The sequence below is a fragment of the Ceratotherium simum genome, chromosome 26 (genome assembly GCF_057802395.1).
Source record: "Ceratotherium simum simum isolate JZ-2026a chromosome 26, ASM5780239v1, whole genome shotgun sequence".
In the NCBI taxonomy this organism is placed as follows: Eukaryota; Metazoa; Chordata; class Mammalia; order Perissodactyla; family Rhinocerotidae; genus Ceratotherium; species Ceratotherium simum.
This window is the reverse complement of record NC_141925.1, coordinates 4,450,750-4,476,684: the sequence shown is the minus strand read 5'-3', so window position 1 is coordinate 4,476,684 and position 25,935 is coordinate 4,450,750. Positions and strand designations below refer to the sequence as shown.

General features: G+C 51.2%; 1 protein-coding gene across 1 annotated transcript; it reads left to right on the top strand.

Annotated features, from left to right (window-relative positions):
* Positions 1-4,956: 4,956 nt before the first annotated feature.
* On the top strand, positions 4,957-13,895 carry SEPTIN12 (septin 12). Its single transcript, XM_004438098.3, has 9 exons — positions 4,957-5,148; positions 7,178-7,303; positions 7,381-7,462; positions 9,028-9,165; positions 9,314-9,431; positions 9,527-9,622; positions 12,592-12,688; positions 13,559-13,610; positions 13,694-13,895. Exons 1-9 carry the CDS (start codon positions 4,986-4,988, stop codon positions 13,893-13,895), a joined length of 1,074 nt encoding a protein of 357 aa, XP_004438155.1. The 5' UTR covers positions 4,957-4,985.
* The last annotated feature ends 12,040 nt before the right edge of the window (positions 13,896-25,935 follow it).

The following is a 25,935-nucleotide window of genomic DNA, read 5'->3' as shown; positions in this document are numbered from 1 at the left end:
CTGCTTCCGCATCCACACCACCTGAGGCCTTGGCAACCAGCTCCAGCCCTCCCCAGGGCGAGCCCGGGCTGCCAGAGCTCAGGGGAGGCGGGGCCTGCCTCCCAACAGCAGCAGGTGCTGCGGGACCCGGGGAGGGGGCCCCGGCCGTCAGCCTCTTATTCCAGAGGTTTTTCACTTTTTCTCAGTAGAGCAGACAAGCAGCCTGGAACGCAGTGGGCACTCAGCCACTGTCGACTTCATGAATGAAGGAGAGACAAAGAAAAGAGAGAACGGAGGGAGGGAAGAAGGGAGAGGATGAGGGAGGAAGGTAAAAACGGAGAAAGGAGGGGGAGCCGGGGAGGAGGGAGTTGTTCCTGTCTTCGGGCGGCTAGGAGGTGCTGGCGTCATGGTAGCCGTCTTTGGGGTCCGTATTCTCTCTATTCTCATCCTCACAGTAACCCTTACGAGACAATGGTTGTCGTCTCTCAAATGAGCTATTCCCCCAGAACTTGGGGCCTGGGGCCCCTGACCCCGCCCAGCGAGGCCGCTCTCCCTCCTCCCTTCTTTCAGAGCGCAGACGTGTCAGGGGCCAGAGACTGTGCTCAGCGCTTGAGGTTGGCTGCAAACCAGGTGCACACAGTTTCTTGTTCTTATGGTCCAGCAGGGAAGAACATGTTGGCTCAGGTTAGACTCTGCACCTAACACTATCCGTCCATTACCTAGTTTATTCCTCCTGGCCATCCTAAAGTGGGTATTATTGCTATTCCCATTTTACTGATATGAAAACTGAGGCCTTGAGAAGTTCGGCAACTAGCTCAAGTCATACATCCAATGTATTCATTTCCCGTCGTCGCTGTAACGTACTACGACAAACAGTGGCTTAAAACAACACAGATTTATTGTCTTACAGTTCTGGAGGTCAGAGTCTAAAATGCGTCAGCAGAGTTGTGTTCCTTCTGAAGGCTCTAGAGGAGAAGGCGTTCCTTCCTTTTCCAGCTTCTAGAGGCCACTCACGTTCCTTGGTTCATGCCCCACCCCCATCACTTCAATTTTTGCTTCCATGCTCACGTCTCTCTGATTCTGAGCCTCCTGCCACCCACTTATAAGGAGCCCTGTGATTACACTGGCTCACAGGATAATCTCCCCATCAAAATCCTTCATCACGTCTGCAGTCTCTTTTGCCCTGTAAGGTAACATATTCACAGGTCCCAGGGATTAAGATCAAAACATCTTTGGGGGTCATGATTCTGCCAACCACAGCCAGTGAGCAGAGAAGCCAGAATCGGGACCCAGGCATTCAGATTCCAGATCCCTTGACCAGCATGTTATAGGGTCACCTGTGCTGGCATCCCCATCTCATACCCCACATCTCCTCTGTCCCATTCTGAGATCTCAGATTCCCATTGCACAGGGAGGGTAGTTTTGAAATGACTGGAGTGTTCTATTGCAAAAAGGGGGGGACGGGGGTGCAGCCACTGTGGAAAACAGTCTGGCAGTTCCTCTGCAAGTTACACAGAGAGTTGTCATACGACCTAGCAATTTCACTCCCAGGTACGTACCCAAGAGAACTGAAAACAGGGACTCAAAGTCTTGGACTCATGTTCAATAGCAGCACTATTCCCAGTCCCCAAAAGGTGGAAACAACCCAAGTGTCCATCAACTGAAGATGGATAAACACACTGTGGTCCATCCAGACAATGGAATATTATTCAGCCATAAAAAGCAACGAAGCACTGACACGTGCTTCAAAGGGTATGAACCTCGAAAACATGATGCTCAGTGAAAGAGGCCAAAGGCCACACAGTGCGTGATTCCATTTAGATGAAATGTCCAGAACAGGCAGATCCATAGAGACACACAGTACTTAGTGGTTGCCAGGGGCTGGGGGATGGGGGGATAGGGCAAGTGCTTAGCGGTTGTGGGGTTCCCTTTTGGGGTGATGAACATGTCTTGGAAAGAGAGAGAGGTGGTGGTGTTTCAACATCGTGAATATACTAAATGCACTGATCTGTTCACTTTAACATGGCTAATGGTTAGTTTTGTTATGTGAATTTTACCTCAGTTGAAAAACACAAGCCAGAGGGAAGTCAACAACTGTGGCCCCTGCCCCACAACTTGCCTGGCTGCGTGGACAGGAGGCCCACGTTCCCCTCCTCTCCCTGCCGACCCTCAGCCTTCCTGTCCAGACTCCCGGGTGCCTTGTTTCTTGTTTGTCGTTCCCATCGTGAAAGTAAGACCTCCTCATTAAAGAAAATCTGGGAAACCCCGACTTGTTAAAAGGCAAAACCCCCGTGGAACCCCCAGACCCAAGCAGAGCAGCGATGGGGAAGAGGCAGTGGCAGGACGAGTTTCAGGCGGGTCAGGCCCTTGGACTCGGACCCTGGTCCCAGCCCTTAACACCCACCAGTGTGTGACCTGGGGCATGGTCCCGGACCCCTCTCTGCCTCAGTTTCCTCATCCGTAAAATGGGTGTGTGAACAGTATCCACCTCCTCGGGGTGTTGTGAGGATTGAGTGCAATAATCCACGTAAACGCTTCCTTAGCAACGATGAAACGCACTAGAAAATGTGCACTAAATAGTGTGTATTACTCTCGCCCAACTTGTGGGCAAGTCCCTCCGGTCTTTTCTTTTTGTGTGTGTCCGCCTTGCCTGCCATCCTCACTCGGCTCGGATCCCTTTACCCTCGGCTTTTCCCGATCAACACGGCCAAGAGCACCTTGCCAGTGCTGCTTTCAGCGGACCTGATCTTCGGTTCGCAGTGTAGGCGCCCGCTGAGGCTTTCTTCCTTCCCCCCCAGTTTTTCAGAATCCCACAGCACTCACATGGGGTGGTTTTCCTGGAGGAAGCGTCTTCTCTGCAGAGAGCCTTGTTTCCGTAGGGGACATTCCCAGAGGCGAGGGTCTGCTCCTGTTCAAGGTCACGCACAGTCACTGGCACTGCTCAGTCGTCGGCACACCACGTTCTCATTTGCTTTGGTGAGGAGGCCGGTCTCGCCAAGGCCCTCAGGAGCCGCGCGGTTGTAGCTTAGGAGATCTCTCTGTTGGGAATGGCACCGTGTTCCATGGTGGGCTCTGCCCCTGTCTTCCCACCCCGGGCCCTGCCCAGCCCCACTCCCGGCCTCCGAGCCTTGAAAGTGACGTTTCAGCCTCTGTGGTCGGCTGTGCAGAAGGTGGGGGACTAGAGGCACACAGGTAGAGAGGGACAGAGGCTGGCTGAAGCTCAGACGGTTGAGGCGAGTGGATTGGGGCAGAGTTGGTAAGTCCCCGTGGGCAGAGCAGGGTTGGCAAACCACCGCCTGCTTTTGTAGATAGTTTTCCTGGCACTCAGCCACCCCCGTCCCTTTACTTGTCCGTGGCTGCTTTCACACTGCAATGGCGGAGCTGAAGAATCGTTGCAACAGAGGTCTTATGATCTGCAAAGCTTAAGATCTATATGATCTGGCCTTTTATAAAAACCATTTGCCGACATCAGAGACAGGATTGCTTAGGGCTTGCAAACTCAGGTGCCAGGAAACAGATGAGAAAGAAATAACTGAGTGAGATGGACTTGGTATAAGAAACATCTTATCATTAGGGAGACATTAGGGAGGGGTGAGGACTGTGGCAAACTGGAACGCACATGGCCCATCTAAAGAGGGCAGCTCAAGTCAGCTGTGGGCTGCCCCTAGAGTTGCCAGGGCCTCCAGTCTCTAAGATCCATTGGAAATCTAGATGTTTGTGTGAACAAGAAAAGAGGTGGTCGGGGGCCAGGCTGGTGGCACAGTTGTTAATTTCGTGCACTTCACTGTGGCAGCTCAGGGTTCACAGTTTCAGATCCCAGGCACGGACCTACACACCACTCATCAAACCATACTGTGGCGGCATCCCGCATACAAACTAGAGGAAGATTGGCACAGATGTTAGCTCAGCAACAATCTTCCTCACCAGAAAAAAAAAAAAGGAAAGAGGCGGCAGGCGGCAGAGGATGTGGCCTCAGTTTCCAGACCCGCCATTTCCTCACTATGTGACCTTGAACGACTTGCTTGCCTCTCTCTTATCTGTAGACTGGGGGTAGTGACAGCACTGACTTCATAGGGCTGTGATGATTATTGCACAAGTTAACACCCTAGGGCTCCTAGAACAATACCACGCACAGACTAAGTACAGAGTAAATATTTGCTAAATCGATGTCTTAATTTTTCAGTGCTGGCAATTTAAATGACTATGGTGCCCGCAGTGGACGGGTCAGAATAAATGCACGGATGTTCTGCTTTCCGGCCGTGGCTCACGGGTCTGCTTCCCCTGGCAGAGTGGTTCCGGGCCTTAACTTGGAAGTCGGAGGGACTAGCTGAAGCGCAGCCTCGGGCAGGGCAGCCGCCCTGGGGCCCTGGGCTCCTGTCTATAGTACCAGGCCAGGGCCATTGTGAGGGTCACAGAGTAGTGTCCCTAAAGGGCCTGGAGGAGCAGCTTACCTGTCCCTGCCCTCAGCTCCGTGCTACAGAGGACCCCCCCGGTGGGGTGACCGGAAGGGGGTGCAGCTCAGATTCTTCAGTTAACTGTCGCCCTCTCCCCTCCCCCTCAGCACATACACCGGGGTCCGCCAGGACAGGGCAGCTCCCCGAGGCTCCCACAGGGACCCAGGGCCCCCAGGTGCCACCGAGGCTGCTTCTCTGTCTCTCTGTCTCCCACAGGTCCGGCCCCTGGGCTCTGCCAGGCCAGCACGCTCTGCAGAGGGGGCGTCTGAGCAGAGAGCCTGCCTGGGCCGTGGGTGGGGGCAGGACAGAACCCTGGGCTGGCGCATCTCAGGGTGGGGGTTCAGTCTCCCCAGGGGGCACCTCTCACGAAACCCCGTGGACCATGGGGACCTGAGGGATAGACAGACCAGGGGGTGCACCGTGGGAGTCCCTGGAAGCAGAACTCAGGAGTCAGGGCTCAGAAATGAGAACTCAGGTGGTCCCCTCTGCAGCCCCAGTGACAGCCTCTCCCCACCCCACCCGCATGACAGGCATCGTGGTGCCCTTGGCCCCATGGACCCTCTGAGGCAGTCCCCCTCCCCCTGCTCGTCGCGGCCCTCCAGCCCCAGGACCCCACCCTGTGAGACGCTTGGTGACGTCGGCATCGAGGCTGTACTGGACCAGCTGAAGATCAAGGCCATGAAGATGGGGTTCGAGTTCAACATCATGGTGGTGGGTGAGTGAGAGGCAGGGTGCTTGCAGGAGGACAGACCAATGGGCATGACCCTGTGGGCCTAGGCGTGTCGCCTCACTTCTCGGGGCCTCAGTCTCCCCGAGACTGAGGACTCCCCACTGTGAAGTGGGGTTGATGGGAGCACCTCATAGGGGTGTTATAGTGGGAAAGCTGGGAAACACTGAGTCGTTAAAAGACAGAAATCACCCGTGAAGCCCAACCAAACCCAAACAGAGTGATAGAAGGGGAGGCCGTGGCAGGAAGTGGTGAGCACCTGGATTCAGATCCTGGGCCCAACCCTAAACCCACCAGTGTGTGACCTTGGCCCCGGTCACACACTGACCCCACTCTGCCCAGTTTCCTCATCGGGCTTAGCACGGTGCCTGGTGTTCAGGGGGTCCTCCATGGGTCAGTGTATCTGGAATTGCATTTTTATACATACAAAATTAATTTTGTAGGTCCAAACTACACTTTTAACAAAATAAACTAGATACAGCAGAACATAAAATGTCAGCGTGTAGCACAGATTAAGGGTATTATCCTACAGCAGCACTGTGCTTAGAGATATAACATGAGCCACATACGTAATTTTTAAATTTCCCAGTAGCCACCTTTACAAAAGTAAAACGAAACAGGTGGAATTACTTTTTTTTTTAAAGTTTTATGTATTTATTTTTTCCCCCAAAGCCCCAGTAGATAGTTGTACATTATAGTTGCACATCCTTCTAGTTGCTGTATGTGGGACGCGGCCTCAGCATGGCCGGAGAAGCGGTGCGTCGGTGAGAGCCCGGGATCCCAACCCGGGCTGCCGGTAGCAGAGGGCGCGCACTTAACCGCTAAGCCACGGGGCCGGCCCACGGTGGAATTAATTTTAATCATCTATTTTTTTAACACAAAATTTTCCAAAATACTATAATCTCAACATGTAATCCATGTAAAAATTTATCCGTGAGATCTCTTACGTTCTTTTTGTTGCACCAAGTCTGCAAAATCTTGCTTGTACTTGCCACTGACGGCGTATCTCAATTCAGATCCGCCGTATTGCAGGTGCCGATAGCCAGCTGGGGCAGCACAGCCCTAAGGACTGCTGCAGTTACGTACACAAGGGTGTGTCCTGCGTTGTGATGTAGATGTTTCCTACTGTGGCGTGATCCACAGAGTGTGAGAAGCCCCCACAGCAGGGAGAATGGACCATCTACAACCACAGGCAGCATGGGTGAATCTCACCAAGTGTGGAGCGAAAGAAGCCAGACATAAAAGAGCACATGCTGTGTGATTCCCTAAGCTAAGGGCGGGCAGAACTGCTCCCTGCTGATAGAAGTTAGGAGAGTGGCTGTCACAGGAGGCAGGGTTAATATTGCGGAGATGGGGCATGAGTGGGCTTGGGGGGAGGTGTGCGTTCTGTCTCTTGATCCGGTGCTGCGTACACGGGTTGTTTAATTTGTAAAAATGCGTTGAACTGCCCATCAATGGATGAATGAATGAACACAATGTGGTCTATCCACCAATGGAATATTATTCAGCCAAGAAAAAGAATGAACTACTGATAGATGCTACAATGTGGATGAACCTTAAAAACATTATGCTGAGTGAAAGAAGCCAGACTGCCTGAGTCTATTTACATGAAATGTCCAGAATAGGTAAATCCATAGAGACAGACAGTAGACGAGTGGTTGCCAGGGGCTAAGAGGTAGGGAGCATGGGGAGTGACTGCTAACGGGTATGGGGTCTCTTTTTGGGGTGATGAAAATGTTTTGGAGCTAGATAGCATTGGTGGTCGCACAACACTGTGAATATAATAAATGCCACTGAATTGTTCATTTTACATGGCCAGTGGTTAATTTTTTATTACATGAATTTTGCCTCAATAACAAAGAGGGGTAAACACTGAGGTGGACACAGAAGACAGGCTGCACTTTTCTGTATGTAGGTTATACTTAGAAAATGGTTAACTCTCTAAAACAATTTATTAAGAGTGTGAGAAACACGGCCTGAACTGTCCGCCATCATTGCTGTGGTCTGCTTGCCACAGGGCAGAGCGGGCTGGGCAAGTCCACGATGGTGAACACGCTGTTCAAGTCCAAGATGTGGAAGTCCACCCTGCCGGGCCTGGGAGTGCCCACGCCCCAGACCCTGCAGCTGCAGTCAGTGACCCACGGTGAGCGACCCCTCGTCCCCCCGCCCCGCCCCTCCCCGCCCGGGTCCAATCTCTCCCCGCTCCCCCTCCCTCCACAGTCATCGAGGAGAAGGGCGTGAAGCTCAAGCTAACTGTGACCGACACGCCCGGCTTCGGGGACCAGATCAACAACGACAAGTGGTGAGTCTTGGGAGTGGGGGCCGAGCCCAAGCTTCCCCTGCCCCTGCCCCTCCGGCCTCTGGGAAACAGCCTGGTCCTGGAGCCACCGGGCTGCGGCATCTCTGAGCCTCAGTTTATTCGTCTGTATAATGGGCATACCCAACTCTTCCTCCAAGATGGGAGGGAATCAAGTATGTAAAGATGTTAACTTGCTGCCTGGCACACAATAACCTTGCAACAAAGGTTATGGGGACAGCGGGGGTTAGAAGCCCACCCTCCAGAGTCAGGACCCCTGGGTTAGACCACTTTCTAGCTGCGTAACCTGGGACTGGTCACAGAAGCCTCTGAGCTTTTGTTTCTTTCTTCGTAACTTGGAGTTACAAGTTGGGGTGACGACTCCCGCCTTGCAGAGTTGTTCTAGGCTCTCAAGGAGGGCCGAGGCCACACACACACGCGCGCACACACACAATCAGGCATGGCTGCATAATTTGTGGGCCCCAGTGCGATGACATGTGGGGCCCCTTGTTCAAAGTTTATTAAGAACTGTAAGACCGTGACCACAGAGCGTTCAGCCATGCATGGACCCTTCAAAGCACGGAGCCCTGTGTGACTGCTCTGCGCGCACTCCGTGAGGCCAACCCCACACACAGCACTCCCCTGAGCACTTACTTTGTGCAAGCTCTGTTCTGGACCCAGGAATACAGCAATGAACAAAAGCGATGAACATCCTCGTCTACATGGAGTTTACACTGTCACAGGGGTGAGGGACAGACAATGAACAAAACAAATCAGTTATATGGAGGGTGGGCCTGAACTCTATCATCCAAACAGGCCATTTCAGAGAGTGACAGGGTACAGACCTGTAGGGGGGTGCGATTTTAAGCAGAGTGATCAAGAAAGACCTCCCGGAGAAGGTGACATTTGGGCACAGACTTCTAGGAGCTGAGAAAATGAGCTGTGTGGACATGCGCAGGACAAGTGTTCAAGGCAGAGGGCAGCATGTGCAAAGGCTCTGAGGTGGGATGGGTTGGTGTGTTCGAGGAAGGCTGGTGCGGCTGGAGAGGCGTGAGCGATAGGGAGGGGAGAGGAGAGGGCCGGCAGGAAGCAGCAGGGAGATGGTGCAGGGCCTTGTGGGGCAATGGAAGACTACTAGAGGCCGAGCAGAGAAGGGACGTGATCTGACCCCTGCTCTTACAAGGATCTTCTCCGCTGCTGTGTTGACAACAGGCTGGCAGGGAAGGGATCCAGAGAGAGGAGTCAGGAGACCCTCGCTAGGGTCCTTGGTGGTTTGAACCAGGTGACGGCAGTTTCTCTCCTTTAATGTCGGCCCCTCCCCTAGGAAGTAGGTGTTCTATTGTCCCCATTTTACAGACGAGGAAACTGAGGCCTCAGCTCAAGAATGGCTCCCCCACTGTCTCTCTGATGATGCAGGGGAGTGGGGGGAGGGTACTTAGGTGACCAAGGGCCTCAGGTTGTGTGAGACTGAAAGTGCCACATCCAGAGAACCCAGGCAATTGGTCATCCTAAGGGGAGGCGGGGTGGGGCTCCTGGGCGTGGTTCTGAGGTCGGGTTGCATCCTGCCCCAGCTGGGACCCGATCCTGGGCTACATCAATGAGCAGTATGAGCGGTACCTGCAGGAGGAGATCCTCATCACCCGCCAGCGCCACATCCCCGACACCCGCGTGCACTGCTGCGTGTACTTTGTGCCGCCCACTGGGCACTGGTGAGGTGGCTGGGCGGCCGAGGGAGGGCCACCTGCAAGGGGCAGAGGGGAGGAGGAGGGATCCTCGGAGCGGGCTGTGGGCTAGCACTCCCTCACTCACGTACCTGCTGCTGCCGCTGCCACCACCATCGCTGCCCCGCCCAAGCAGCCTGCGGCCCCTGGACATTGAGTTCCTGCAGCGGCTGTGCCGGGTGGTGAACGTGGTGCCAGTGATCGCCCGGGCAGACAGCCTGACCCTTGAGGAGCGAGAGACCTTCAGGAGCAGGGTGATCTGGGCAGCTGGGCAAGGCTGGGGTTGGTGGGGGTGGGGAGGGAGCAGAGTGCAAAGGGTGGGCTGAGGTCACCTGTGTGCGGTCCCCAGATCCAGCACAACCTGAGGACTCACTGCATTGACGTGTACCCACAGAAGTGCTTCGACGAGGACATCAATGACAGGATCCTCAACAGCAAGATCAGGGTAGGAGGCCGTGGGGGGCCAGGAGGCTAGCAGGACCAAGGCCAGGTGATTTCCTTTCCACTCATCCTTTCCATCTGAAGATTCATCTCTCTCTACAAGTCGGGGAAAGTTCATATATTTCTAGCAGGTGTGAATCTCCATCCATCCACAAACTCAAGGTGAGCAAGAATTAGGTCACATCAACAACCCACAGAATGGGAGAAAGTGTTTGCAAATGATGTATCTGATGAGAGACTTGTGTCTTGAATATATAAAGAACTCTTACAAATCAACAATAAAAAACAAATAACCCAATTTAAAAATGGGCAAAGGATTTGAATAGACATTTCCCCAAAGAAGTTGTACAAATGGCCAATAAGCACATAAAAAGATGTTCAACATCATTAGTCATAAGGGAAATGCAAATCAAAACCATGAGCGGGGGCCGGCCCCTTGGCTGAGTGGTTCAAGTTCCCTGTGCTCCGCTTTGGCAGCCTGGGTTCCCGGGTTCAGATCCCAGGCACAGACCTACTCCACTCATCAGCCACGCTGTGGAGGCATCCCGCATACAAAATAGAGGAAGATTGGCACAGATGTTACCTCAGGGCTAATCTTCCTCAAGCAAAAAAAAAAAAAGTGAGATTGGCAATAAATGTTAGCTCAGGGCGAATCTTCCTCACCAAAACAAGACCACGAGAGGGGACTGACCCACTGGCGTGGTGGTTAAGTTCGGGCACTCTACTTTGGCGGCCCGGGGTTCACAGATTCAGATGCCGGGTGTGGACCTACACACCGCTTATCAAGCCAGGCTGTGGCGGCATCCCACATACAAAATAGAGGAAGATGGACAATGTTAGGAAAATGTTAGCCTAGGGCCAGTCTTCCTCACACACACACACACACACACACACACACACACACAAATGACCACGAGATACTACTTCCCTCTACTTCACGCTAGGATGGCTGTTATCAAAACGACAGACAATAACAACAAGCGTTAGTGAGGATGTGGAGAAGTTGGAACGTTCACGCGCTGCTGGCGGGAATGTCACATGGTACAGCTTCTTTGGAAAACAGTCTGGCAGCTCTTCACAAGGTTGAGCACTCAGTTACCATATGACCCAGCAATTCCACTCCTGGGAGCAATGAACCCTATGTCCACATAAAAACTTGTGCGCGAACATTCATAGCAGAATTATTTGTAATAGCCAAGAAGTGGAGACAATCCAAATGTCCATTCACTTCTGAATGGGTACGAATGTGGTGTATCCATAAATGAACGGTATTCAGTCATAAAAGGGTGTGAAGTACTGACATGCTACGACATGGATGAACCTGGAAAACGTGACGCTCAGTGTGAGAAGCCGGACACAAAAGGCCGTATATTACATGATTCCACCATATGAAACGTCCAGAACAGACAAATCTCTAGAGGCGGAAGGTAGATGAGGGGTTGCCGGGGGCCGGGGGTCAGGGTGAATGGGGAGTGACTGGTACAGGGTACAGGGTTTCATTTTGGAGTGATGAAAATGCTCTAGAATTAGATTGTGGCGGTGATCGTGCCACCTTGTGAATATAATACTAAAACCACTGAACTGTACTTCCAAAAGGGCGAATTTTATAGTACATGAATTATATCTCAGTAAAGCTGTTACAAGAAAGAAAGAAAGAGGGAAATAGCTCACGTCTTCATTTTCCCTGAATCAACTGAATTCCAACTCCAAGCCCCTATCGTGCTGTCCTTGTGGTGCGTTCAGTGTCACTCCGTCTGGACCCTTCGAAACACCTGGATGAGGCCTGGGACTCATCATTCGTAGACGCCAGGCCTCAACCCCCTCCCCCAGGGACCCTGGGAGCCTAACAGCGCTTTTGCTTGGATTAGAAAAAGGCAGCAGCTTCCTTCACAGATGGGGGCCTGCACATGATTTCAGCCCTACTCAGCCTCATGGCCAGGTGCCTTTGTGCAGTACACAAACCGCACATCTGTACATGGAGGCCCTGCCCACCACCTGGCACCCAATTTCTACACATTCCCTCTCCCCTTCCCCACTGGAGCAACAAACAGGATTTCCTGTGCAAGATTCAAAGAGCCTTGACCTTCACCAACTTCTGCTTTCTGTCCTGAGGTGGGCAAAGACAGCAGCCTGGCCACAGCTGGAACAGAGCTGGGAGAAATACAAGGAGAACATACTCAGATTGACATCTCAATAAATCATCCAGACGCATAACATTTATTGAGGATTTACAGCGGGCTGGCTCATAATAAGTGTGTAACAGATAGTTATTATTATTAGCATCAATTTACTCCCTGTCACAAGCTAACTCTTAGAAATAAAAACAAACCCAGATACAGCACTTCGGAGTTTAAGAGTCTGAATCTCCACTTCCGGCCACGAACAAGTAAGCAACTAGAATTTGCAACAGGGCTTAGCAAACTTTTTTGTGAAGGGCCAGATGATGGTAAATATTTCAGACTTTGTGGGCCAAGCGGTCTCCACTGGGGTAGCGTGAAAGCAACATAAACAAGAGCAGATGAGCGGGCCGGGCTGTGTGCCGAGAAACTTCACATAGGAAGACGAACGCCGTAGGTCGCCAGCCCTGGTTTACAAAGTCACCCCTTTTAACCCCCATAAAGGTTGAAGGTAATTGTCGCTCCCGTTTCACATTAAGAGATTTGACATTAGCAAGATTATATTATTAACGTGGCTACAAGTCATGACAGTTTCCAAGGGTGCTAACCCTAAATTATGCTAAGCACTTCCCAAACATTCACAAAGCCCCGTGTCAGTACTATTGTGATGCCCATTTTACAGATGAGGAAACTGAGGCACTGGTTAGACTTTGCATCTTCTGACTCGTTAGATACCTTGTGCTCCTTCTACCTCTTTCTCTCCCCACAAAGCACAGCACCCCCCTTCCTACCTCAGTGTGTTTTCTCCCCACCTCCCCAGAGGGGCCAACCCTTCCATCTCATCCCCTGCCTGCAGGACCGGATCCCCTTTGCAGTGGTCGGGGCCGACCAAGAGCACCTGGTGAATGGGAGATGTGTCCTGGGCCGGAAGACGAAGTGGGGCATCGTTGAAGGTCAGTGCAGGGACTGTGGGGAGGACATGGGTGGGAACGGGCTGAAAACCAGGGCACGCCTACTGCCTTTGGCATCCTTAGCACCCCTCACAGGGCCCACGTGGTTAAGCCCCAGAGAGGAAACAGACAGACCTGGGCTCAAGTCCCTTTGTGCAGCTGGGAGGCCTCGGGCAAGTCACCTCTCTGGGCCTCAGTTTCCTCACAGTAAAATGCACGTCACGGTAACATCAGCCTCATGGTGTGGTTGGAGGGGGCAGAGCCACTGCTTTGCACGAGGCCCGGCACCCAGGAGGTGCCCTATTTGGTCACCAGAATTTATTGTGGGCCTACTATGTGCCGGGCCTACTATGTGCAGTTCCTGAGGGGATACAGTGAAAGCAGGGCCAACAAGGTCCCTGTCCCCACAGAGCTGACGAGACGACGGGGGGAAGTAGCACAATGGAGGAAATTTGTGGGGTGGCGGGGGGCCTACCTGAGGAAGCAGAGCCAGGCCCTGGTGAGGGGGAGACTGGAGGTTGAAGGAGGAGCAGCCAGGGCCCGACTCCCCGGTTTATGAATATAGTTATTGAAAGTAGAATGTAATATATGTTATATAGGGTATAATATACAGAATATAATATAGTAATTATTAAGTGTATAATAATAAATGATCAGTGGATTCATTGATTCGGTAACTGTTTGTGGGAGCCGCCTGTACCAGGTGCTAGGGACATAGCAAGGAATGCATAAATGAATGAAGAGCAGGAGAAATGTGGGGAAAGGGCAGTGGTGGGTATCAAGTGGTGTGCAGCATACAGTGGGTGCCTACTCGGTGCTCACCGAGGCCAGGGCAGGCCCGGCAGAGCCTGCACTCAGTGTCGTGTTTTGCAGTGGAGAACATGGCGCACTGTGAGTTTCCCCTCCTGAGAGACCTGCTCATCCGGTGAGGGTGTGGGGAGCCCAGGGGGCTGCAGGGCCCCGGGGGGCACCGTGGCCAGCCCGGGCTGACCTACTGCCGTCTCCCAGCTCCCACCTCCAGGACCTGAAGGACATCACCCACAACGTCCACTACGAGAACTACCGCGTCTACAGGCTCAACGAGAGCCACGTGCTGCCCCGCGGGCCCGGCTGGGTGAACCTGGCCCCGGCCCCCACCGATCCCCCCGCCACTCCCGGGCCCTGGAAGGTCTGCCGGCGGGCCCATGACAGTTCTGACGAGGAGTGCTGAGCACCAGTGAACCCCAGGTCCCAGGGGCTCCCCGAGTCCTCGGCGGCCCCCCAGCACACACCTGTGTACCAGAGCACGTATTAAAGGTGGACACTGCTTTTTATGAAAGGCTGTGCTTTGAAAACAAAAGGCGTTTTGTAAATGACTTCTTCGAGCTATCCTCAAATGAAAGTATGGCTCTTTTTTAAGTAACAGCATGAGACCCCCCAGCCCTCGGGAGTCTTGAAGACCTGGAAGGGCGTGCCTTGGACGACCAGCCCCTTCTGCCCCAGAACGGGAGCCAAATTCCAAATCAGTCTCCACCATCTGTCTGACCCTCCCCCCTGGCACAGGGCCAGGCCCAGGGCACCATAAACACTTAAAAACTCCCCATTTCTGGCCATCTTCCCCCAACTCTGTGCCTCCCTTCTGCCGTACTCTTTGCTCTGCCCCAGCAGACCAGCACGGTGAGAAAAGAGCTCCAACTCTGGAGTCTGGCAAAGCTGATGTGAAAATCTCCGCTCTGCCACTGACGAGCAATGTGACCCTAGAAAAGTCACTTATTCTTCCTGGGCCTCAGTTCCTTCATCTGTAAAATGGGGACGATAGTATCGCCCGCATAGCGCCATTGTGCAGACAAAAGAGTAACTCATGGAATTGGAGAGAGCATGGGTCCAGGGCGGAGGCTGTGCCTGCCAAATGTGTGAGCTCTTCCCAGTGGTACTGAACCTCTTAATCCCAGGTCCGTGCCCAATGTGCAGTAAACCAATCACTGAGACATCGGTGCTTGGAGGTGGAGAAAGGTTTATTCAAATTGGCCAAAACGAGAATGTGGGAGAATAGGTTCTCTCAGATCTGCCTTATTAACAAGAGAAGAAAGCAGGGGGTCTTCATAGGTCTAAGGGGCTTGGGAGGAGGAGTTTCAGGGAAACAAAGGGAAAGTCCCTGTTTCTTTCACTTCAGATAAGACCTTGAGCAACTAGACTTCTTGGCACCAGTGGCAGCTGGGGTCAGGTCATCCAGCAGTCATAACTTCCTTAAAGGCATTCTTTTTCTTCTGAAAACAAGCTCATAAATCCTTGTGACCACTGAGTCACCCCTATGGCTAAAGAAGAAAACAGCAAATTAGCAAAGCTCTAATGATGCATGGGCTACGAAGCAAGCATTTGGGCTCAACAAATACATCTAACAGAGATTGAGGTCCTTTATCTAGGATTTATGTGGGTACTCACTTCTTTTCATCTGTGGCTGTGTCGGGAACAAGGTTGAAGGGTAACCATGTTCTTATGGAATATTTACAGTAACCTTCAGGTACCCGGCTTCGCCAGGACTCTCTGGAACCCTCAAAAATAAATGGACTTCATGGAAGCCCACACAGAGGGGGCCAAGGCTCAGTTAGTTTGGTAACAAAAGGACGGGCGACTCCTTCAATCCAGGGAGCCGGTGCATACTCAGGCTCCTGTAGGGAGAGAGCATGTAGTGAGCATTCGATAAGTGACAGTGGGGAGAAGCAGTGTTGTTCCAGCTGTATTGGGGTCCTCCAGAGTCACAGAACCAATAGGACATATATACACATGGAGATTTATTACAGGAATTGACTCACACAGTTATGGAGACGAGAAGTCCCACAATCTGCCATCTGCAAGCGGGAGACCCAGGAAAGCCAGGGGTGTAATTCATTCCAAGTCCGAAGAATTGGGGGGCTAATGGTCAAATTTCCAGCCTGAATCCGAACACCCAAGAACCAGGAGCACTGGTGTCCAAGGGCAGGAAAAGATGGATGTCTCAGCTCCAGCAGAGAGAGCAAATCCACCCTTCCTCCCCCTGTTTGTTCTATTTGAGCCCTCAGTGGACTGGATGATGCCCGCATAGGAGAGGGTGATGATTTTTACTCAGTCTACCGAAGCAAATGCTAGTCTCTTCTGGAGACACCCTCACAGACACACCCAGAAATAATATTTTACCACCTGAGCATCCCTTGGCCCAGTCAAGTTGACACATAAAATTAACCATCACACCAGCTAAAAGTTACCTCCTCTGGGAAGCCCTCCTTGATTTCCCTAGGCCAACATACTCGCTGTCCTCACTGTGTATGTATCAACTGGTTTGTTTTCTGGCGAATCTTGCCCATGAGACTGAGAGCTCTGTGAGGGCAGAGATACGTCGGCTTCCTCCTGCACGTGACAGGTGCTCAGGACTCGGCCGTTAAATGAATGAACCCTGCAACACCTGCCCCAGAGCTAATTACCCGTCAATTTCACAAACCTGCTGCCTCCAGGCTTGGGGAACTCCCAGGGCCTGTGGGGACCCACACCATCCACACCAACATCTTGGAGTTGACATGTTGCTACACAGGGGCTGAGCACATTCCCGAGGTTAAGATTAGCCCTAGGCAATATGGCAACATCTACAGCATTTCAAAAGCACACACCCTTTGGCTCAGCAGTTGCATTTCTAGGAACGGATCTCAAGGATAGACCGGGGTTTCTCAAACCTGGGCACTGTTCACACTTGGGGCTGGACCCTTCTTTGTTGCAGGGGCTGTCCTGTGCACCGTAGGATGTTTAGCAGCACCCCTGGGCCTCCACCCACTAGAGGCCAGTAGCACTGTCCCTCCAGCTGTGACAACCAAAAACGTCTCTAGACATTGCTAACTGTCCCCTGGGGGGCACAGTCTCCCCGGTTGAGAAGCACCAATAGAGGTACCCAGTGTAGTAAAGATGAGAAACAGCCTACCTGTCCACCAGCAGTGAACTGGAAAGTGAAGCACGGGACTTGCGTACTGTATGTATCAGTCTCCTGTGGCTGCTGTAACAAATTAGCACCAACTGGGAGGCTTCAACAACACACTTTTATCCTCCCACAGTTCTGGAGGTCAGAAGTCTGAAATTCGTATCACTGGGTCAAAATCGAGGTGTCAGCAGGGTTGTGCTGCCTCTGGGTGCTCTGGGGGAGGATCCACTTCCCGGCCTTGTCCAGCTTCTGGAGGCCGCCAGCATTCCTCGGCTCGTGGCCCCTTCCTCCGTCTTCTTCAGTGGTCACATTGCCTTCTGTAGTCAAATCTCCCTCTGCCTCCCTCTGATGAGGACGCTTGCGATTACATCAGGCCCACTGTGATAAGCCAGGATCATCTCCCCATCTCAAAATCCTTAATCATCCAAAATCCTTAATCTGCAAAGTTCCTTTTGTCATAGAAGGTAAGATCTTTATAGTTCTGGAGCAGGAATTGGATATCTTTGGGGGCCATTCTTCGGCCCACCACACCACGGAATATAACATGGTCCTTAAAAAGAATGTAGCAGGACATACACTATATGATCTCACTCATACGTGGAATCTTCTAAGCGTCAAACTCATAGAAATAGAGGGTAGAATGGTGGTTGCCAGGGGCTGGGGAGTGGAGGAATTGGGGAGATGTTGGTCAAAGGGTACCAACTTGCAGTTATACGATGAATCAGTTCTGGAGATCTAATATACAGCACGGTGACTATAGTTAACAATACTGTATCATATACTTGAAAGTTGCCAAGGGAGTAGATCTTAAATGTTCTCATCACACACACAAAAGGATAACTCTGTGAGGTGACAGAGGTGGTAACTAACCTTATCGTGGTAATCATTTCACAATATACACGTATATCAAATCATTACGTTGTACAGTTTAAACTTACACAATGGTACTTGTCAATTATATCTCAATAAAGCTGGAGGGAAAAAAATTGAGGCGGTTCTACAATGACCCACGTTCATTCCAGGAACAGCTCTCGAGGGCCCACTAGGAGCTGCGGCAGAGACAGTCTCAGCCGGAACAAAACCCAGTCGCTGCCCTCGGGAGCTTGCACCTGGGTGGGGCAAGATGGGGATAAACAAAGCAAGTAAAATGCCAAGCATGTTGCATTGTGATGGGTGCTCTGGCACCAAGGAAGGCATTTAAGGGGTATAGGACTGTCTAGAGTTGAGGGGGTTTGCAATTGTAAGAAGGGGGTCAGGGAGGGCCAAGCTGAGAAGGGGGCTTTGAGTAAAGATATGAAAGAGTAAAGAAATAATGGGTGGGGATATCTGGGGGCAGAACATTCCAGACAGAGAAAGGAGGGCACTGCGAGGGCAAAGGCCCTGGGGCAGGAGTGTGCTGGATGTGTTCAAGGAAGAGCAAGGAAGCCTGTGTGGCTGGAGTAGCATGAACCAGGGGAGAGAGTGGGGGGAAATGAGGACAACAAGGTGGGGAAGGGCAGGAATTTGAGTTCCCTATCATGACTCTGTTTGTACAGATTTGTACGGATGATCATCTAAGAATATTGAGAAGACAACAAGGATCAATAGAGTATATAGTGGGTGGCAGCATACGGGGCATAAATATCTCTGGAAAGATCCTGAGGACACGGGTACAAATGGTTGCTTCCAGGAAGGGCAATCAGATTGGGGGTCCAGAGTGGGAAGGACACTTACTTTTCACTCTGTCTCCTTTTGTGTCGTGTGAATGGCTTGTTAACCAGGCTCGTGTATTACCTATTCAGAAAACATTAATACATTTAAAACATTAGCCCATGGCCCTGCCCTGAACATTAGGATTTCCTCCGACCAGGGTCATCAGTGGGGACTGATGCCCTAATTTCCCCCATCCCCCTTCCTGGTCCCTGTGCTGTGGCCTTCCCCGCAGCTGACACCTCCCCAGTGTCAGCTCCAGTGACCTCTTCTCACTGCATTTCCACCACCGCCCGCTCTCTTTCACTAGGGTAGTCTTTTGGGGGGAGAGGATGGGGTATTCCAGGGAGTGTTGGTCCTGCTGTCTGCTGATGACTTTCCCTCCGGGTCTGGAAGCTCTTGTCACACCCGTGGTGACTCTGCAGCTCACGCTTGGCACAGACTCTCAGCTGTGCACCGCATAAGGGCCGGGCATAATTTCTTCTGCGTTTCCTGACCTACGACCCACGCCAGCTAGGCGAGGACGAAGGCCTCGTCTGACACATCTTGGGATTCCCCAGGCCCAGCAAGCGTGGGTTCCAAGTCCAGCTCCGCCCTTTAAACTGCAGGACCTGAGACAAGACACCGACCAGCCTGAATCCATTTCCTCCTGTGAAACGGGCTCGGCAGTGCCAGCCCCTGCCTTAGGGCTGTGTGAAGGCAAACCGGCTCACGGATGCCAAGGCTCCAGAAGCAACAGTGTTTCTGATTGTTTCGTTTTGCTTGGTGAGTGTGGGGCCTTTGCAGGGTGCAGTACATTAAGCAGGTTTGTGTCGTAATGATACAGTCATAACATTAAATAACATGAGGGAGCATTTCTCTTCAATTATTTTATTGAGGTCATAATGGTTTATAACATTGTGTAATTTCAGCTGTACATAGTTGTCTATCAGTTTCTGTATAGACTGCATCGTGCTCACCACCAATAGTCTAATTTTTATCCGTCACCATACATATGTGCCCCTTTACGTCATTCACCCACCCCCCCCAACTCCCTTCCCCTGTGGTAACCACTAATCTGTTCTCTTTATCCGTGTATTTGTTTATCCTCCACATATGAGTGAAGTTATGCAGTATTTGTCTTTCTCTGTCTGGCTTATTTTGCTTAACATAATACCCTCAAGGTCCATCCACGTTGTTGCCAATGGGATGATTTTGTCTTTTTTTTATGCCTTTTTCCACTGTATATATATACTACATCTTTTTTTTGTTGTTTTTTTTGTGTGAAAGATCATCCGTGAGCTAACATCTGACGCCAATCCTCCTCTTTTTTGCTGAGGAAGATTGGCCCTGGCCTAACATCCGTGCGCCCATCTTCCTCCACTTTATATGGGACGCCGCCACAGCATGGCTTGAGAAGCGGTGTGTCGGTGTGCGCCCGGGATTGAACCTGCGAACCCTCAGGCTGCTGAAGCGGAGCACGGGCACTTCACCACTGCGCCACCAGGCTGGCCCCTATACCACATCTTCTTTATCCATTCATCAGTTGATGGGCACTAGGGTGGCTTCCACGTCTTGGCTATTGTGAATTATGCTGCAATGTATGTAGGGGTGCACACGTCTCTTTGAATTGTTGATTTCATGTTCTTTGGATAGATACCCAGTAGTAGGATAGCCGGGTCATATGGTATTTCTGTTTTGAATTTTTTGAGAAATCTCCATACTGCTTTCCATAGAGGCTGCACCAGTTTGCATTCCCACCAGCAGTGTATGAGATTTCCCTTTTCTCTACATCCTCTCCAACACTTGTTATTTTTTGTCTTGGTAATTATAGCCATTAGGGAGCATTTTTTAAAATGAAGAATCACAAAATGAATTCCCATGTGCCTGGTAAATAAAACATCCACTAGATGACATAGACAAGGATGTTCGTAGCAACTTTATTCTTGAAAACCCCAAACTGGAAACTGTAAATGCAGGGACAGGAGAGTGGATAAATTGTGGCATCGTCATACAATGGAATGCTCCTTGGCAGTAAAAATGAACCTCTAGTGATGCAGGCAACAGCATGGATGAATCTCACAGACATAACGACGAGTGAACGATGCCAGAGAGCAGAGAAAACAGACTGCGTGGATGCCATTTATAGAGTTCAATAACGGGAAAAATCAGTCTAAGGGGATAGAAATCAGATCAGTGGTTTCAGGCAAGGGCTGGGGCTATTGTCTGGGGAGGGGCACCAGGGAGCCTTCGAAAGTATTAAAAATGACCTACATCTTGATCTGGGTGGAGGTTACACAGGTGTAGAGATTTGCACAATTCTTTGAGCCATACACTTAAGATTTGTGCACTTTACTATAGATACGTTATACCTCAAGTAAAAAAAATTTTTACAGAGAAATTTTAAAAAATTAAAATAGAAACAGTATACAGTCATTAAGGCCTGCTTAAAACTCAGCACTGCATTTATTTAAAATTATTTATGAAAACTTCACTAGGTTTCAATACTTCAAGCATGCAAATTCACAACAATGGCTATTTTGCTGTTGTCCTTGTTTTAAAAGCACATTAAAACTTGCTGTTTATGCCCCCTGCCCCCCTCACATCTCTCTCCAGCCTCTGCCCCACCACCATGGGTAAGCAGCATCCCGAATTTGGTGTTTATCCAAATCCCGGGCATTTCTTTACCCTTTTAGTACATATGTATATACCCCTGAATCATATGTGGTATTGTTTTGCACATTTTATAATTTATGGAAATGGTATTGTGGGAGATCAAGATTTGGCCACCCTGAAATATATCTCTTTACCTTGACTGTTTTCTCTGAAGGACATTTGACCTCCCCCACTAACTGCCTAAAGAATTTGACATGGTGGCTCCTTCCTGGAACAGATCTTCTATCATGATGGCTATAAAGATAATGTAGGATAGAGGTTACAATAAGAAAGGCACCAAGCCCCTTTTTATCAAAAACTCTGTCCCTCCCTGACCACATTATCTATAGATGACCCTGAAAAGAATTGTCCTCCTGCCCTCTGAAGTCCCAGGCCACTACCCACCCCCAACACGCTCCTCGCCTTTAGCTGCAATACTTAAGCAAGCAGCTTAGACAGAGGGACGAGTTGCTCACATCTGAGTTTCTCCCATGTATACATGTTATTAAACTTGGTATTATTTTCTCCTGCTAACCTGTCTTGTTAATTATTTGGCCAGCCATAAGAACCTTAAGGAAAAGGGCAGAGGGAGATTCCACCTCTTCCCCCGACAGTATCATACTACCACTTGCTTTTTTGCTCAACATCATCTCTGAGATTTATCCATCACTCTGTTGATTGACATTTAGATTGTTTTTAGGTTTTGCCATTACAAACAACACTGCTCTGAACACAGAGGTAGTCTATATTATTACAAAATTAGATATATGAAGACTTTTCCGTGCATCTGGCGTTCTGTTTTGCCTCTTTTAATCACAATGGCGCCTATCTCAGGAGATGCCATTATTCTCATGCTACTAATGAGTTATTCTTGCCATCTCCCTCCTTCACCCCAGCCCAGTCAACCACAGGGCCCTGCTGATTCTGCTTCCGGCATCTGGATCGGATCCGTCCCTCGGTGACTACCAGCATCCCTAGTATTACCTCAACTCTGGACCACTCCAGCTGGTCTCACTGCTCCCCTCTGGTCTCCCTGAGATCTGTACTCCACGAAGCTTCCTATCCTATCAGGACACTCTCCTGTGTAAAACCCCAAACCCTACTGGTTTCCCATTGCTCTGAGGATCAAATCCTCAGTCCTCACCGAGCCTCCTTGGCCCTCCTGCATGGTCCTACCTCTCCAGCCTCATCTCCCAGTCTTCACACCTGCACCCAGGCCACGCTGGTCTCCTTTGTCTCTCAAACGCACCCCATCCCTCAGGACGTTCACCCCTGCGGTTCCTTCTGGCGGAACGCTCCCCCCAATTCTCCTGGTGAACTCTAAGCTGCCTTCACTCCTCTACTCGACCGTCACTTCCACTCTGAGGGGGTCAGGTCCCCTCTGCTATACCCCTTTGTCAGCATTGACCAAACATGTGACTACATTATTTGTGCAATTATTTTGTCCACTGTATGCGTCTCTTGGTAGAATGTAAGCTTCATGAAAGCAAGCACCTGCTGACCACTGCTATAACCCCAGCGCCTAGCAGAGCTGGCAGATGGGAGGACTCAATATGTAGCTTTTAAAAAAGTGTAAACGAGTGGATGAATGGTTTTGAACGAATTAAAGTCCTCCATTCACAGACGTGGAAACTGAGGCTCCAAGCGCGCGAGCGACTGGCCTCCGGCCTCAGCGACAAGGACTCGGCCGCCCCGAGGCTAAGCCCCTCGCAGAGCCTCGCGGCGGGTAAACCCTCGACGCAGCCCTGCACGCGCCGCCCTGCCGGAGCCCCCAGGCGCCCGCCGCCCGGGCGCGGCGCGGGGCACTCTGGGAAGTGTAGTCCCGCCCGCTCCCGGCTCCGGCGCCCGGGCCGTCCGCTGCCGGCGCGCCCCCGAGGCTCTGAGCCAGACGCGCCAGGCGGCGGCGGGTTACGCTGGGTCCCTGTTGCCGTGTCCCGGCCGCCGACTTTGAGTGTGCGCCTACCGTATGCGGCGCGCGGCCGTGCCCCTCGGCCGGGCTCTGGGGCTCGGTCCCGGCGCGGAGGTTGAAGCCCCGGGAGGGGATGCTGCTCGCGCGCCGTCGCAGCCACCGGGGCGGGGACTCGAAACAGGGCTGCCTCCCCTTCCTGCCCACTCCTGGCAGTGGGGCCCCGGGCGCGCCCCAGACGGGGCCACTCGGCAGAGCGAGCTCCACCAAAGAGGACGAGGAAAGAGGATGCTGGCTTACTATTACCGGCTGGAGTGCATTAACCTGGTACTTAGGAGCAGGCGTTCTGGAATCAAGGATGTGGGTTCCAGTCTGATTTCTGTCATATCCTGGTTGTGTGACCCTCCCTGGGTTCAGTACCTAAAACTCTCCGGGCTTCAGGGTTATTACCTGTAAAGTAGAGATAATCACAGTACCTCTATTATTATTAAATTAGGAACAAACGGAGTGCAAATGTGTATTGCCTGGTGCTCAGGAATTGATGACACTTATTACTATTTCAGAAAGCAGCAAGCAGAGCAAGGACTATTGGGATTGGGAGCTGTTGGGGACCTGGGAAGGGCAGGCTATGCGTTGACCTGGGAGGCCTTATATCCTAGGCAGAGGGTGGGCAGAGGCACTTGGTATTTCTTTTGCAGTCTTTTCTTAAACTTTTGCCTTTAGAAATGAGAACCCCAGGGGCCGGCCCGGTGGCGCAAGTGGTTAAGTGCGTGCGCTCCGGGTTAAGTGCCCGGGGTTCGCTGGTTCGGATCCCGGGCGCGCACTGACGCACTGCTTGGCAAGCCATGCTGTGGCGGCGTCCCATATAAAGTGGAGGAAGATGGGCACAGATGTTAGCCCAGGGCCATCTTCCTCAGCAAAAAAAGAGGAGGATTGGCGGATGTTAGCACAGGGCTGATCTCCTCACAAAAAAAAAAAAAAAAGAAATGAGAACCCCAGAGCCAGCCCTGATGGCCTAGTGGTTAAGTTCCCCCGCTCAGCGTCAGCAGCCCAGGTTCGGTTCTGGGTGCAGAACCACACCACTTGTCTGTCAGTAGCCACGCTGTGGGAGTGGCTCACATAGAAGAACCAGAATAACTTACAACTATACACAACTATGTACTGGGGCTTGTGGCGGGGGGGAGAATTCCTTTGTTGATGCAAATAATCCATAACCAATCTATAAATTGAAATTGGGGTGAGTTTATTATGAGCCTACCCTGAGGACCATATAGCCTGGGAGAGTCCTTTCACAAAAGAAGGGGACACTCCAAAGTGGTGGGGGTGTACAGAGCAGGTATATACCATCAAAGTGCATGCATCACATATGATAGGAATGTCCCTTTTACGATAGTCATGAGATTGCTTTGCTGACACAGCAGTTCGGTGAACACAGCGGGGTCGGTGGTCTCAAGGTGGGTGGTCACAAGGTGAGAGCAGCAGATGAGCAATCAATCCTTGGTTTAGGGAGAGATGCTTATCCTTAGGGATGTGCCAATGTGGGGGAAGTTACATCCTTATCTTTACTTAAAGCAGATAAACAATGCATGCTCAAAGGCCACATCAGGCCTTTTTGGAAAAACAAGTTCAGGCCCAATTAGTTTTACACCAAATGGCTTCCTCATATACTCCAGTATATCCTATTGCTTGTCATTTATTTATCACCTTCCATAATAAAAAAGAAAGAAATGAGACCCCCATAGGGCACTTTCTGCTTCTCAGAGCAGTGTTCTCTCTGTCAGGGACGGGGAGCCCCTTTACCCTGGAAGTCTTGGCAAAGGTTCTCTTCTTGACCAAACTCTACTCGGGCTCCTCTGAACTCTCTTCTCAACTAGGCTATGACTTTCAGGCTTCCGTGTTCATCTCTGCATCGCCCAATTTTAATAAAGAATCTTCATAGGTCGGTTTAACCAGAACCCCCTGGTCTCTGTATCTGATTCAGTTCCTCATGCTCCAGCCTCCCCCGGGTGATGTCTCATCACCCTGGCCTGCCTTCAGCAAGAATCTTACTGGATCGGTTTAGCCAGAATCTCCTCTTACACCTGATGCTTCCTCTTACAAATTTTTCATCCACCCTGCTCCTTGGCTATAAATTCCAACTTTTCCTTCTTGTATTTGGAGTTGAACCTGATCTCCCTCCTCTAGTGGTCCCTACAACTATCTCTATGGCCCTGGACAAAGTCTTCCTTACTGTTCTTTAACAAGTGACGTGAATAACTTTTTCTTTAGCAGTGGTTGAGAAAGAGGCCCATTCCTCAAGTGTACCTCTGTCTCTGTGTGTGTGTGTGTCTGTCTCTGTCTCTCTCTCACAGGCTGACTCCCCTCTGTGTGGTTGGCTTCAGCCCACAGCAGACTTTGGGAAGCTGGACGTTTTACCTCTGACTATTTCTCTTCCCTTAGCTCTGGCCTGCTGCCCTTTCTAAGAAAGCCTTCAAAGAATGTATTGAAGCCAAGGAGGTCCTGGCTTCCCTTCTTGAGGAGGAGCCAGGTGAATGGATGGCCCTTTGTCTACATATTCTCCACCTAAAAGGGCAGCTGTGTCCTCGCTCCCCTCACCCTGCTGTGTTTTTCTTCATGGCTCTGTCACGGCCTGCATCACTGTCTATGTCCATGGGCGTGCTTGTTTGTGGGCCAGACACAGCCCAGGAACGTGTTGATGTGTTCTGTTTATCTCACACAGGATTTAAAACCATTTTGAGTCTACTTTCAAAAGCGGGAGTTTTCACCTAGACATCCAGATATCTGGCTTCCGGGGAACAAGCAGCCTGGCTGGCAGCGTGGAGCCTGCATCCCCAACTTCCTGTGTCGCTGGCCCTGAGGCCTGGCACCAGCAGCCATGGGTCATCATGCAGGCACTGCCGTGTTTCCTGTCATAGAGAGAAGTTCTCCACACCACGTCGCTCGTAAGTGGTAATAAAAAGAAAGACCGAGAGGGACACGTGTTTTAAGAAAAATGAGAGAAAGCACATGTCTTTGTGGAAAGCAAGAATATTCCAGAATGTTTGGTGTGCAAACAAAGTCTGCCTGTGTCGAAAGCCCAGTCTTGTCTTCCTCCCTGGC